This window comes from Ictidomys tridecemlineatus, chromosome 2, assembly GCF_052094955.1.
Source record: "Ictidomys tridecemlineatus isolate mIctTri1 chromosome 2, mIctTri1.hap1, whole genome shotgun sequence".
NCBI lineage: Eukaryota > Metazoa > Chordata > Mammalia > Rodentia > Sciuridae > Ictidomys > Ictidomys tridecemlineatus.
The window spans coordinates 10,011,734-10,027,725 of NC_135478.1; the positions used below are offsets into that span (position 1 = coordinate 10,011,734).

Sequence of the window (15,992 nt, forward strand, 5' to 3'; positions counted from 1 at the left end):
AGGCGGAGCTCAGGGCCCTGGGGGAGGCGGAGCTCACTGGGGGAAGCCCCGCCCCACCCCTCCTCCAGCAGGCAACCAAGCCACTGTCCCTGGCTGCCCTCTCCACACTTTCTACTGCAGACTGCCCAGCCCAGGGGCCCGGCTGGGGTTCAACCCCGGTTGTGAGGCACCAAGAAGATGGGAACTTACCCCGCTGTGCTCACAGATGGCCTTCGGGAGGTTAGGGGTAGGGGAGGTCATGATTGGATCCTGGTGGCTTTACAAACAGAAAGGCTAGAGAACACAGAAGCCCACCTGTGCGCTTCCCTGTCCCTTATCCTGCACGACCTCAGGGCTCTTCCGGAATCTGACCATGGTCTGATGCACAGCCCCTCAGCTTGAGCCTCCAGAACCATGAGGCCAAACCAATCTTTTTGCTTCTTAAGCTATCCAGCCTCAGGTATTTTGTTACAGTCTTGGAAAACGGACAAAGAAGACACTTTCTTGTCCCTTCCGCTTCCCTAACTATATTGTTTTCTGCTAGAGTCAAATAATCTCTGTCTCCGGGTCAGTTTAGCGCCCCTGACTGGCCATCTTGGTCATAAGAGAGGCCATCAGAAAGCTCAGACTACCAATAGGAGGCCAGAGAGGGGCAGAAGAGGGGCCACCAAGGGTCCCGACCATCTCTCCCTGGTTGAGTCACTTCACCCCTGTCCACCAGCAGCTGGGGCAGGAAGCAGCCCCCTCATCTTCAACTTCTGGGCCAGGTGGGGGTCCCCGGCCCGGGACGGCCCAGGGGGAGGGCTCCGTGGGCACAACGCCCACACCCACCGTCACAGCCCCGCGGGCGGCTGAGGCAGGAGGATCCCTGGAGCCCAGGAAGTTGACCCCAGTTTGGGGAAGGTAGTGAAAGACCTGGGGAGAGGGGAAGGGCCCCCCAGGTTGAAGGGGAGGCTGCGAGTTGGGCGCCCAGCGGGCAGAAGGGGACGTTCCCTGGGCCAGGGAGCCCGGCCTGGAGAAGGTGGTTAAACGTCACCATCACCGTCATCACAGTCACACAACGGCGGGCACCACCGAGCGCCCCTCCACGCCAGCTGCTCTTCTACGCGCCTCACGTCTTCTCTCCCCGCATCCTCCTCTCTGCCGTAGGTAGAGTCTGACTCCCATTCTGCAGAGAAGGGAGCTGAGGCCCAAAGGACCGACCCCGTCCTCCTTCTTCAGACCGTCCGTGGGTCAGACCGTCCGTAAACCCCACCTCGCACGCACCAGACGTGAACCTGCGAAGCTTCTCGGATGACCGTGGGGAGGCTAGGCCACCTCTGTCCTCCAGATGAAGAAACTAGGATTCAGAGAGGTGGAGTGACTTGCCCAAGGTCACACAGCTTGGAAACCGTGGTGCTGGGATTTGATCTGTTCTAACTCCACAGCTCGTGGCCTCAGTGTCACATTCCTGGAATGGCTTTGTCCTCCACCTGCTGTGTCTTCACAGAAGTCTGCAGGAGCAGCAGCTGGCTGCACTGTGGCCGCGTGAAGGTGCCACCCAGTCACCTGGTGCCGCAGGGCTCGGTCTCTCCGCCCAGGGCAGCTCAGCCACACTGCGGCGCCCAGAGCGGGGCTCGAGGGGTCTGGGGTTTCTTCCCCGATGCCAGAAGTTTACACCCTGAATCGAGGCTGGGGGCCTCCAGCTGTGCCCGTGAACAGCGAGGACAAAGACAGCCCGGGCCAGACCCCTTCACACAATCCGTGACGGTCACAGTCCGTGCTCCTCCGGATGGAGGGACTTCTGGGCACACAGGGCTCGGCCCCCGCCGGTCTGTCACGTCTCCACAGACGCTAGGAAGCAGGCGAGCCTCACACTTAGAGGAAACACACCAGCCTCCTGGTTCTGTGCGCAACCTGCACAACAGTCCCCAGCAGGCATGAGGACACGCCTCTGCCAGGGCGGCACCCTCAGCTTCTGCCCAGACCTTCTCCACACAAGTCACCCACAAGGCTGATCCCAAAGGTGTCTGAGCCCCTCAGAGCCACGCGGGGGGCCCCCATGGCTCTGGGTTAGGCTCCAGGTGGAGGGGGGCAGGAGGACCCTCACCCCGGGGACATGTGTGGCTGCGCCCCTCCTCCTGGCCAGCCACGTGCTCAGGGGCCTCTGGGCCGCGGACTGGCCTCTGCAAACGTCCCCATCACAGTTCCTCCGCGGACTCACGGGCAGAAGGGCTGGGGGCAGGAGGGGGAGGTGGCGTGGGACGGGGCCCAGGAAGGACAGAGCTGCCACCAGTGAGTGACACAGAAGACACAAGGGGGTCTCCGGAGGGTCTGGGAGGGTCGCTGGACAGGCCGGTGGGAGGCACCCGGAGTCCCTGCGCCAAGGGACGACCTGGGGGCAGGCTGCGCCCCAGCAGGGGACCGGGGCCCGGGAGTTTAAGGAAGAGGGGCCTCCGCCCGTCCACCCCATCTCGGCCCCGCCACCCGTCCCCCTCCCCCAGGCGGGTGTCCCCTGCCCTGGCCAGAGCCGCGGCGTCGCCCTGCACACCAGAGACGCGGAGGCCAGATGCCCCGGGGCGGCGGGCTGGCATCTGTCACCACGATTCAAGGGGACAGGCCTCGACCGGTGCCCGGGCTGCGGAGGGACGGGCTGCGGAGGGACGGGCAGGGGGTCCTCCCCAGCCCCGGGGGAGATGGCCCAGGGAGCCGAGCGGGCAGGCTCGCCTGTGTCCAGTCCTGCTGGCCAGGCAGGCAGGGAGGGCGGGGAGGGACAGGGCTCCGCTGGGCGCTGTCCAGGGTGCTGAAACCCGGGGCCCGCGGGCTCCCGCTGGGTCCCTGAGGCCTGCGGTGGCTGACTGGGAGGGGACTCCAGGGACGGCAGGCTGAGAAGGACGGGGTGGTGGGGGCACCGCGCTGGACAAGTGACACGGGGGCCAGGGTGTCACAGTGAGCGGCTCCCAGCTCAGGGACACTCTGCGGCTGGGGAGGCGGGGGGGGGGACAGAGGGCGGGTGTGGGAGGCACCACGGGGGCCCAGGGGCCGTGCGGGGAGCAGCCCCCAGGCCACAGCAGAGCCACCAGGGGAGTGGGGGGCCAGGGGCGGGGACACCCTCACGAGCACCTGGTCCCCAAGTGTCCCTTGTGAAGCTCCAGGAAGGCCCAGGGCCTGGTCCTTGGGGGAGGAGCGGAGCCGGGCCCGAGGGTGACACTGATCACGGAGGCCACCCCTTTGCCCCTGCACCTGGGGCTCAGCCCCTGGACCCCACCCTGTTCTGGAAGGTCCCTGGGCAGCCACCATCTCAGTGTGACTTCGGGCGAGTCCCTGAGCCTCTCTGTCTTGGAAAGTCAAGGGGGGCCTGCGGGCGCTGGGTCAGTCCCCAGCTCAAGGAAGCTAAGAGGCCAGCGCCAGTCCCCTCCGCGCTGGTCCCCGGGCGTCTGGCCTGTGTCCTGCGGGGCGCAGACGGGGCCTTCCAAACAGGACACTGGGTTTACACGGTCCCCGATGGCCACGGCACAGACCCGGAGCTGCCCGTCCACAGGCGTCTGGTGCCAGGACACCTGCTGTGGACTCTGGACTGTCACCGTCAGCGGAAGGTCCCCACCTCCTCGGTACCCGAGTGAATTTTCCGGAACATTCTGACGATCTGAAGGCTCACGGCTTTCCAGCTCCGCCATCGTCTATTTCACTAAGCACCTACTGTGTGCCCCGCGTGGCACTGGGAGCTCTCACAGAAGCCAAGCCGCCCTGCCCGGAGCCGGCCTCTCTGAACGCGCACCACTGTCCCCAGCTGCTGACGCCCGGCCGGCCCCGGTGGCCGTCTGCCCCGTCGTCTCGGAACTGAGCCAGCTCTTCCCGGGCCGGGCTCAGGGGCCGGGCTCAGTGGCCTGGCTCAGGGGCCGGGCTCAGTGGCCGGGCTCAGTGGCCGGGGTCAGTGGCCGGGCTCAGGGGCCGGGCTCAGGGGCCGGGGTCAGTGGCCGGGCTCAGTGGCCGGGGTCAGTGGCCGGGCTCAGTGGCCAGGGTCGTACGACTCAAATTTGCTTAATGAATCCCCAGCCTCAGGGTCGCCTGCGGCTCTGACCCGCAAGGAGCCCACAGAATCCCGGGAAGACGCCCCCAAGCCGCATAGCGGGCAGCGGAGACCCCGCAGTGTGTCACTGTCCCCGCAGCGTCACTGCCCCCGCCTGCCAGGATCAGGAGACGGGGTCGGAGAGCGTCACCCGCCACACTCGTCGCGGGCCAGGCGGTACCCGGCCCCGGGAGCCGAGGTGGACTCCCGCCCATCACCTGCACAGGAGGCCACCCCAGGGGACTGCGGTCACAGCCAGCGGCCAGCGTGGGCCACCAGGAGGGAAGGAGGGGGCAGGTTGAGAAAGAGAAAGATCTAGAACAGCAGCCCTAATGCGTTCAACCACGGCTAGAAAGACAGGGCGAGTGTGTCCTGGAATACAACACCCACAGCCACCACACTCACACCCAGACACAGACAGACAGACAGACACAGACACACAGACACACACAGACACACACAGACACACACACACACACACACAGACACACAGACACAGACGCACACACACAGACACACACACACAGACACAGACGCACACACACAGACACAGACACACACACACAGACACACACAGACCACACACACAGACAGACACAGACGCACACACACACACACACAGACACACAGACACACACACACACAGACACACACAGACACAGACACAGACGCACACACACAGACAGACACACACACACACAGACACAGACGCACACACACAGACACACACACACACACAGACAGACACAGACGCACACACACACACACACAGACACACAGACACACACACACAGACACACACAGACCACACACACACACAGACACAGACGCACACACACAGACACACACAGACACACACACACACAGACACAGACGCACACACACACACACACACAGACACACAGACACACACACACAGACACACACAGACACAGACACAGACGCACACACACAGACACACACAGACACACACACAGACAGACACAGACGCACACACACACACACAGACACAGACAGAAACAGATGCACACACACACAGACACACACACACAGACAAAGATAGAGACAGACACAGACGCACACACACACACAGACACACAGACACACACAGACACACACAGACACACACACACACAGACACAGACACAGACGCACACACACAGACACACACAGACACACACACACAGACAGACACAGACGCACACACACACACACACAGACACAGACAGAAACAGATGCACACACACACAGACACACACAGACACACACACACACAGACACCACACTCACACCCAGACACAGACAGACAGACACAGACGCACACACACACAGACACACAGACACACACAGACCACACACACACACAGACACAGACACAGACACACACACACACACAGACACACACACAGACACAGACAGACACACACACACAGACACACACACAGACACAGACACACACAGACCACACACAGACACAGTCACAGACCACACAAACACACACACAGACACAGACACAGACACACACACATAGACACACACACAGACACAGACACACACACAGACACAGACACATAAGACACACAGACACACACACAGACACACATAGACACACACAGATCACACACACACAGACACAGACACAGACACAGACAGACACACAGACACAGACACACACACACAGTCACACACACAGACATAGACACACAGACACACACACACACACACACACACACAATCCTTGCGCTCAGTCTCACGGGCTCACCAGTCCCAGCCACGGGGCCCGCCCTCAGAACCCGGGTACAGAACTGCCCCTCCAGACCCCCAGACGTCAGGGGACCGAGGAAAGACCCCCGCCGTGAACACTCCGTGTCTGTGCCACACCAGCCTCTGCTCAACGCTGCCCGCGACCTTCACGGTCACATCCTGAGACTTTCACAAGCTGAACATCTTGAACTTTCTTAGGTGCCTCAAGAACCATGTTATTAAAGACAAGAGAAAGAAGCGCCAGGGTTTGCAAAGGTCGTCTTGCCAGCAAGGTCGAGCCAGCCCCGCCAGCAGAGTCACCCCAGGGAGCAGGAACTGGCACAAACACTTTGCAGAGCAATTTGGGGATATCCAGCAAGGCTGAGGAGGCATACGGTACGCGACTCAGCAGTTCCTCTCCTGGGTACGTGCCCTGGAGAAAATCACTCTCCAGAAAGAGGCAACAGCTGGGCTCCAAAGAGCCTGGAGCTGGAAATGACTCCGGACAGATAAAGATGTTGGTGGACTGACAATTCAACCCACGGAGTACTACACAGCCATGAAAATGGATGGGAAGACTAGTCTTGATAACCAGATTAATCTCATGTGGGGAGCAAAAGGCAGGTCACAGAAGAAGCATCGACAGAGAAACTTCAAGCTTGGGAAGGAACCCCACGAGGCTCATGCAGTCAGGCCTCCAGAGCCGCGGACTTGGCCAAGCGCAGATTGGAAACACACACTGGGAAAAATGTGGCTGTACCGAGCGTGTCCCGACCCCTTCTCCTGGCCTTCAGTCCCCGGAGCTCACAGCACACACTCATCGGGGACCACCCACCGTGCAGAGACGACGGGAAGTCTACAGGGGGGGTGTGGAGCTCGCCTCGCGGGCAAGGCCCTGGGTTCAATCCCACCACACACACACACACACACACACTCACACCCACTTACACACACATACACTCACACACACACTCACACACACATACACTCACACACACACACTCACACTCTTACACTCTCACACACACACTCACACCCACTTACACACACACACTCACAGACACACACTCACACACACACTCTCACACAGTCACAGACACACACACTCACACACAGTCACAGACACACACACAGTCACACACACACACACTCACACTCAGATGCACACACACTCACAGACACACACACTCACACACACACTCTTACACTCACACACACACACACACCGACACACTCACACTCACACACACTCTCATGTGCATACACACACACTCACACATTCACACTCACACTCTCACACTCACATACACTCTCACACTCACACTCACACACACACCGACACACACACTCACACACTCACACCCACTCTCATGTGCACACTCACACTCACACACTCACACTCACTCACACTCACACTCACACACACACTCACACTCTTATACTCTCTCACACACACATTCACACCCACTTACACAACCCACTCACACACACACTCACACTCTTACACTCACACACACACCCACTTACACACACTCACACACACTCACAGACACACACACACACACTCTCTCACACTCAGAGACGTACACACACTCACACACACACACCGACACACTCACACACACACCACACACTCTCATGTGCATACACACACACACTCACACATTCACACTCACACTCACACACTCTCACACACTCTCACACTCACACTCACACACACTCTCATGTGCATACACACACATTCACACATTCACACTCACACTCTCACACATACTCACATACACTCTCACACTCTCACACTCACACACACACACTCACACTCACACACACTCATGTGCACACACACTCTCTCACACTCACACACACTCACACAACTCATGTGCACACACACACACTCTCACACACACACTCACACACACTCTCATGTGCACACACACACTCTCTCACACTCTCACACTCACACTCACTCACACTCACACACTCTACAGCCGACTGGACTGTGAAGCGCATGTGCAAACTCGACAGCGCCCTGTGTGAAGGCCCTGGCGCCCGCACAGCTCACACTCTCCAGGAGACTCTGGGACCTGCCGTGACCTTCCCGAGGGACAGCGGTCCCTGCGCGGCAGAGAGAGAGCCTCAGTGAAAGGCTGAAATCCAGGGACGCGCTTGGGCTGCGGGGACGGACCTGGAGGGCCGCAGGGTGGCCGGCTGCTCCCTCTCCTCTCCTGTTCAGCCCAGGGCCTCTGCTCCTGCCCTGCCTGGTCTCCTCCCCAGGTGCCCCCGGCTCCTGCCTTCACCTCGTCACTCAGACGTCACCTTCCCCAGGGAGTCCCCGCCCCCAGCCCACCCGGCCTCCTCTGTGGGCCTCGCCACCATCGAGCACGCGCTGCCCCGCTGGTTCCGCATCGTCCGGCCGAGTCCGCCTCCTGTCTTGTCTGCGGTGTCTCCGGCCAGAGCGGAGCCAGGCATCCAGCAGGTGCTCAACGCATGTTCACGGGGAGAGCGAGCACACACGGGGCTGGCTGTTTACTTCTTTTTGGAATCTGAATATTTTTATTCTGAATTTTAATAAAGACAAGGCCAGCCTCGGGCTTTTCCACGACGAGCTTCAAGTGCCCAGTGCTGTGACGTGTCCCGCAACCTGCCGAGGTCCCAACCACAAGACCACAGCCCAGAGGTCCCCCAGCGCACACCCAAGCCCACGGGCGTCAGCACAGGGTCCTCGCGTCCCAAGACCCCGGAAGACAGCGCCAACGGCCCAGCTCCCACCCACGTGGCCCAGAGGAGCCAGTAGCCACGATCCAAACCGCGAAAGCACGCAACCCGCATGGGCACTGACGCCTGGGCCACGCGAGGACCCCACAGGGGCTGCAGAGGGGGAGGCAGAGGGGCCACGTCCACACTGGGCTCTGACCAAGGGACCCCAGAGGCTGGCTGGACGTCATTGGGACCATTTCCGGTGCCTGCGGGGCTGTGGGGTCAGGGGACTGAGTTCCAGCCCTGAGGGCCCCGCGTCACCTTCCACCTCACTTCCCCTCTGGGCTTCGATGCCGACAGGCCTGGGGTCTGGAGAGCTGTGGTTGACAGCGAGGGGAACGAGGTGACAAGGTCCCTCAGTCACGGGAGGAGACAGCCTCACGATGACAATGATCGTTTGGGGCTTTCAGTGAACGAGAGAGAACTCTTTTGTGTTCAGGTTATTTCCCGTGTAGGACTTTTGTCACAGCAGCTAGTGTTGCCTCATACGGTCCCGGGGAGCGGGTCCGTCCCCTGCCCAGCGCTGCTCATCGTACTCACGGCTGAAACCCCCGGAGTCGGCGGCCGCGCCTCATCTACCGTCCTTACACCCACAGGAACGGGCACGGCCCCCGCGCCCAGCCACCCAACGTCGGCCACCGCGAAACCCAGGCGAGACTCCGAGCAAAGCAGAGACCCCGCGGGCGCAGGTGCCAGAGTGGAGCCACAGACCCTGGGTCACGCCTCGGCTCTGCGTTCACCACGTCACCCTGCCCTCTGGGTGGATTATGTCCCAGGTCGCTGGGTCGTGAGGGTGGAAGAGCGTGTGGGAGCACGTTGGAGTGGCCCAGGTGACCAGCTATGGTCACGGAGACGCCCAGGATGGTGGACGGCTGGGAAGGAGGCAGGTGCGTGTGGGAGGACGCGGAGGCTCGGCCTCCCCAGCGCAGCCAGAGCCTGCAGCCAGCCAGCGTCCCAGGATCGTGGGCGCGAGCCCCGCACTTACCCTGTCAGCACCACCACGAAGTCCATCACGTTCCAGCCGTTGCGCAGGTAGGAGCCCTTGTGGAAGGCAAAGCCCAGGGCGATGATCTTAATTCCAGCCTCGAAACAAAAAATCCCAATGAAGTATGGTTCTGTGTCGTCCTGGGGGGAGAGAGGCAGGGTCAGGTCTGGGCTGGGCCGCGGGGGCCAGGACCCCAGCCGCCTGCAGGTCCACGGCCTCCAGCACCCGCCACCCGGCTCTGCATCCCGCCAACCTCCTCCCGCAGCCTCGCCAGCTACTTCCTGGACAGCACCCAGGCAGGACCCGGCTGTTCTGCGGACAGTTCTCCCGGAAGTCGCCAGATTCCGGGCTGGACGTGTCAACATACAGCACTCGAAGGTTCTGAGGTGGGACCTCGCACGCTGACCCCACTCCCAAATCTAACCCTGGCAGGTGGCTTTCAGTGGGTCTGCACCGGCACAGCAGCCCAGGTCGCTGACTGTGGAATGGCCAGCCCTGTCCTGGCTGGGAACCGGCCAGAGCTCCCTCCCACGCCCCTGCAGGACCTCCCTTCCAGCTGGGCGTCCCTGTGACGCTGACCCTCAGGGCCCCCGGGCACCCTTCCCTGTGGTGCTGGGGTGACGGGGGCCTCCCACGGGCTCCCGCTCTGGGCCTCACCCCACCCTTGTTCGGCCTTCTTTCAGCTGATGCTCTCACACAGTCCCGCCCGAGCCCCAAACAGACGGCCCCAGGCCCCGGGTCCCCGGGCGGCTACAGTTTTGAGGCTTCGCGCTCTGACAAGTGACCATTAAGTCAACAGAGGCGAGGACCGTCCTGTTTATGAGCCTGGGAGGCGAAGATGCTGATGTCCCCCCCCCCCAGCTGTCCCTGCTGGTTCTGGAGGGGACAGGGCTGGGAACGTGGCTCAGTGGTGAAGCCCTCGGGTCCCATCCCATCACGGAATTAAAAAAAGGAATGGGCCAGAGCCGTGGCCCACGCCCGTCAGCCAGTGGCTCTGGAGGCTGAGGCAGGAGGATGGTGAGTTCAAATCTAGACTCAGCAAAAGTGAGGCTGTAAGCAGCTCGGCGGGCCCCTGTCTCTAAATAAAACACCAAACAGGGCTGGGATGGGGCTCCGTGGTCGAGGGCCCCTGAGGTCAATCCCTGGTACCAAAAAACAGGAAAAAAAAAACTAGGAAGGACAGACAGCCGTGCCGACGGGAGGGCCGCAGAGGGCACGGCGGGCCGGGCTCAGGGAGCAGCTGAGCGCTAGCGCACAGCCTGCTGTTTCCAGGGAACTGGATTTTGGACATCCCTCGAGCCGATGGCCACGCGGGCAGCAGGGTATGGCCTCCCAAGGAGGCTGCCCGGGGCCCCCGGCTGGTTCTGGGGAAGAGGGACCGTGCTGCTCGGGAGGGGGCCAGCTGCTTCCTCTGCCGAGACCCAGGCCTGCGGGCGGGCTCCTGGCTGGTGTGAGCCCGGGTGGCCCTGGGTCGCGTCCCCGGCACCGAGAACCAATCGTGATAAAAAACGGCCCAGCTGTGTGCGTCTCGGTGGAGCCACCAGCCGTAACAGGCACCGGAGAGACCAACAGGAACTCAGCACGGTGACAGGGGCCCCACTGTCACAGCGCTGGGCACAGGACGTCCGGTGGCCGAGCAAGACAAGGCCCGCGACGTGAGGGACGCGGATCTCAGGAGGCAGCGGGGAGGTCCCCGTCCCCGGGACGCGCCTTGGAAGACTTGTGCCAGGACCAGCCAAGGCCATGGCCAGGGCAGGGGTCTTGGTCGGGGCTGGGGACCTGGCCCCGGGCGGTCACCAGGCTGCTGCCCCAGGCTCCGTGTGGGGTCACAGACTCTCGCTGGAACTTGTTTCCTGCTGGGTGGGAGGTGTCACCCCTGAGCCACCCCCGGCCCCTGGGTTGCTCTGGTCTTCCTGGACCATGTGACCATCACTGTCCCCTCCCACTGGGCCCCAGGGTGGGGACGTCCCCGGGGCATCTCTTGCCGGCTCCTGTGCCCAGCGCCACCCCCGGGAGGAGGGGACGGTGCTCACCAGCCGCTCGGACATGGGGGTCTTGTCGTCGTCGGGCAGGTGCTGCTCCAGGGCCAGGACGATGCAGTTGGCGATGATGGTGGCCAGGATCATGTACTCAAAGGGAGTGGCCGAGGGTTAAGGAGAACCGCAGAGGTGGGCAGGAAGGGGGGACCCTGGAGGCTGCCCGCGCCCCGTGACCTGGGTCAGTGTCCCCAAGCCCTGCTGTGGTCCCCGACACCTTCCTCCCTTCCCAACCCGTCCCCCGGCCCCACCAGCCACGGCGCCGCCTGGATCCCCTGTCCCAACCCCGGGCAGGGGACTTTCCAAGGGAAATGTGCACCTTCGCCCCTCCCCCGGGATAGACCGAACAGCGCGGAGGCAGCGTCCACACGGTCAGGCGCCGTCCCCGACGCCAGGGAGAGCCGAGGGCAGCCACAGGAACACTCCCGGCCCCGGAGACGGCAGCGAGTAGATGCGATGACCACCCGAGGTGGCCGGTGGCCAGTGGGCGGGTGGGGTGCGCGGGCCTCTGCACCCAGATCCACGAATTTCACCAAATGCAGGTGGAAAATACTTTGAAAAGTGTCCCTGTACTGAACGCGGCAGACCACCCCGTCCCCGGGCTTCGCTCCCCCAATAACGCAGCGTAACGAGGCCGTGAGCAGCGCGCAGGTGGGACCAGGTGACCTCAGCCACGCGGCGCTGAGCTGAGGTCCCCAGACTGCACCTGGGCCCCCGAAGACTGGGGCCTCTGGAGGGTCCTGCAGCCCACCCCCCATGGAAACTGGAGACGGCCACAGGTCACGTCTGTTGCACAACAAGGTGACGGAGGCCGCGGAGAAGAGCGGGACGGGGCCCAGGACTGAAGCTTAAAGGCCGGCGGCCAGATTTGACACCAGAAGCACAAGCAGCAGAGGAGAAATGGACACAGCGGATTTCACGAACGCTTGCTGGTCCATCGAAAGATACCACAGAGACGGTAAAAAGACAACCAAAGGCCTGGTAGGGAATATTTGCAAGAAATGTATCCAATCAGGGTCCAAAATATGTGAAGAACGCTTACCAGTCAACAAGAAGAAACAATCCAATTAAAACATGGGCAAAGGACTCGGAGAGACGTCTCTCCAAAGACACACAGATGCCCAGTGAGTACAGGAGAAGGTGCCCAGCAGCATCAGCCACCAGGAAGATGCCAATCAAACCGCCATCAGCCATCAGGGAGGTGCCAATCAAAACCACAACAGGACACAGGGTCACACCTCCTGGGACGCATGAATAAAATGTGTCCCACCCATAAAAAGGAATATTACCCTGCCGTAAGTCAGGTACCCACCCGTGAGCCTTGAAAACACGCTAAAGACAGAAAGCTGGGGAGTGAGTGTCCCTTGTCCCCTGCAGATCTCTCAGAGCATTCCGTGGGGAACAGAGCTGGCGATCTGAGCAGCTTCAGGTGTGGAGAGGCGGACGCTACCCAGGAAGCCACCGGGCGATGGTCGCCGGGCAGGGTGGTCCCAGCCCTTGGACGTTTGGGGCCGGGTCGACCTCTGAGGCTGAGCGGCCCTGGGCCCTGCAGGCTGCTGAGCAGCATCGGGGTCTCCACCCACCCTCAGGCCAGTGGCCTCTCCCGTCAGGACGACCCACGGCGTCTCCAGACGTCACCCAGGGTCCCTGGGAACGAGAGCCACTGTTCCACAGAGGAATCGCGGTGTCTCGGGGGACCTTGGCCTGGTCCCCCCCCCCCCCCCCCCCGTCCCTCCGCCTCACCCCAGGCCCTGAAGTTAGGTCTGGCATCTTGGAGGTGCCACCAAGGTCACCCCAGACACCTGAACCCATTTTCCAGGTGGAAACATTGAGAAGCAGGAAGCCCGGCCGAGCGCCCAGCGAGGCAGAAAATCATGCTCCAGCCTCGGCCTCCAGCCTCGGCCTCCGAAGCCGCACCTGGCGCATGCGCTCGCAGGGCACTGAGGGAGACGACAGCCCCGCCCGCGGCCATCCGCGCTGGCCTCCCGCCTCCGAGCGGCCGGGCAGGAGGCGCCGGAGAACAAAGCTGGGCTCGCGTTGCACAAACACTCGTGGCCTCGCCCTGCCGCCCGGGAAATCAGGACAGTGTTTGTACACAGAGGAGGACCCAGCCCTGCCGGCCGCCGCTGGCCGTGACTGGAATGCGCTTCCTCCTCCTCCCGGCCAGCTCGGCTCCTGGCTGGCTGCGGCTTCCAGCTGCCCGTCCCCCTCCCTGGCCTCCTGCACCCGGGCAGCTGGGACTTGGCCTCCTTTGCATCAGCTCTGAGCGGAAGGTTCCAGGAGGAGGCCGGAGGTCGTGGGCACACAGGGCAGGGGACAGAGACGCCACAGCCCACCTACGCGGCCAAACATGGCCACACTAGCCATCCTGTGACAGCCTCCCACACGCTCTGCGAGTGTCCACCGGCCAGCCCGCAGGGGACCTGCCACACTGGCCTCAGACCCTGGCCACACAGAGCGTGGTCAGAGCAGCAGCGGACCGGCAGCTCCGCCTGGGGAGGCGGAGTGAGGATGTGCACTTCGAGCCCGGCTCTGGGTGCCCGGGAGGGGAGAGGCCGCCTCCCGTCTACTCCTGGGGAAGGTGGAGCCCAGGTGACCGCAGCTGTCCCCAGAGGGCTGCGGCTCCTCTTTCTCCTCCACCCTCAGAGCCTTGGGGAAGTCCACCACCCTCCTGTCAGCCTCCTCCTCCTGCTCACTGCTCGGGCAGGGGTTGAGAGAAGACCCCGACTTTGATTGAAAAGAACAGCGCTGGCCAGGTACAGTAAGCAGAGAAAGCCCAGTGTTATACATGTGCAAGTTTCCAAAGCCTTTCTGTGGATCCCACCTCACAACCAGAAGAGCCAAAGTCCTCCCCACCCCCTTCCTGCCCTCATTTCCTTTCCTGTCCACGGTGGTCACTCTGCTCCGGTCCTGCAGGCCTCTTCCACGGTGCCCAAACACATCAGGCACATTCCTGCCCCAGGGCCTTTGCATGTGCCATTCCTGTTCCCAGAATGCTCTTCCCCAGACACCCAGACTCTCTCCCTCCCTTACTTTAGGTCTTTGCCCAAAGGTTACTTCCATCAACTCCCTTTCCCTTTTTACTTATTTTTTCCTTTGGGCTGTATCCACACATCTGATAGATTTCCTTTCATCTTGTCCACTGTCGCCCCCATGAAGCTGTAAGCACTGATGCAAACGGGATTTTTTAATCTGCTCTGTTCACCCTCTGTCCTCTGCACCTAAGGAAGCACCCACCATATCTCAGGCACTCAGTAAATGCCTGGGGGGGGCGGGTCCTGCTTCCTGCATCTCCCCCCATGCATCTCAGACAAGCCCTGAGGGCGGGAGGAGACAGAACCAGCCCCCCAAGCCCCAGACCCTGGTGGCATGGGACCTTGAGTGGAGGAGGCCCCACCCTGGCCCAAGCCCAAGGCTGCACCGGGACCAGGCCCAGGCAAAGCTTCCCAGCCCAGCCCCGAGCCGGCTCCCGATTTAGACGCCTGGTTCAGCTCCCAGCTGCGGTGAGCGGGCAGCAGAGCCGCTTCCCGCCTCCTGATTGGCTTGGAGAGAAAGTCCCTGTGTCAGCGGATCCGGGATCATCAGCCCAGGGAGGCGGGGGCGGGGCGGGGCGGGGAGGGGGCGGCCGGATGGGGCCAGGCCTCCTGGGGGCGGGGAGCAGCGGGCAGGGGTGGGCACAGAGCGCCGCCCAGGGGTCAGTGGGACCCACAGGGTCCAGGGGTGCTGTGCGGGGCCCTGGAAATGACCAGGAGGTCCCTGGGCGGGGGCGGGGAGGAGGGCTGCCTGCTGAGGGCCCTTCTCCTGGAATCCGGCGCATCAAGGAAAGTGCGCTCTCAGCAGGGGACAAGGGGACGCTCTCGCCCCCAGCCAGACCCTCGGAAGCTCCGTGTCCACCCCCCACGCCCATCCCGTTCCCAGCCTCTGTCTTTGGTGCAAAAACCAAATCGGGTTTGTTAAGTGCCATGACCTCGTGTCCCCGGGGCGCGCTCCGAGGAGGCAGACCCTGGAGGAGGGGACACCGCGGACCTTAGTTTCATGTTAGTCCCATGTTGGTCACAATGACCAGGAAGGAGGCAGTGACAGGGCCCTAGACGGGTGTCCAGAGCTTACGCCAGGTTCCTGGCTCCACTGAGCAGAGGCCACCCGTAGGCGGCAGAACGAGTGACTCACGGTTGACAGGCACCACAGCCATGATCCCGGGGACTTTGTTGGGCAGGTGGGCGGAGGCACTCTGCCCCAGGGACCCCTGGGGGCCACTCCCAGAGCTGCTTCCAGTCTCAGCCAGAGAAGGGAAGAAAAACCCAGAGATTAAACCCGGGCGCTTCACCACTGGGCCACGTCCCCAGCCCTTTTTTACATTTTGTTTAGGGACAGGGTCTCACTGAGTTGCTTAGGGCCTCACTTTGGCTGAGGCTGGCTTTGAACTCGCGATCCTCCTGCCTCA

At 62.2% G+C, this 15,992-nt stretch overlaps 1 protein-coding gene across 1 annotated transcript in view; it reads right to left on the bottom strand.

The window, feature by feature from the left end:
- Cacna1a (calcium voltage-gated channel subunit alpha1 A) overlaps positions 1-15,992 on the bottom strand; it is a 168,258-nt gene that overhangs the window by 124,084 nt on the left and 28,182 nt on the right. Inside the window, 2 exon segments of the mRNA XM_078025870.1 lie at positions 9,513-9,652; positions 11,546-11,651. Of these exon segments, the coding sequence (XP_077881996.1) occupies positions 9,513-9,652; positions 11,546-11,651 (246 nt within the window).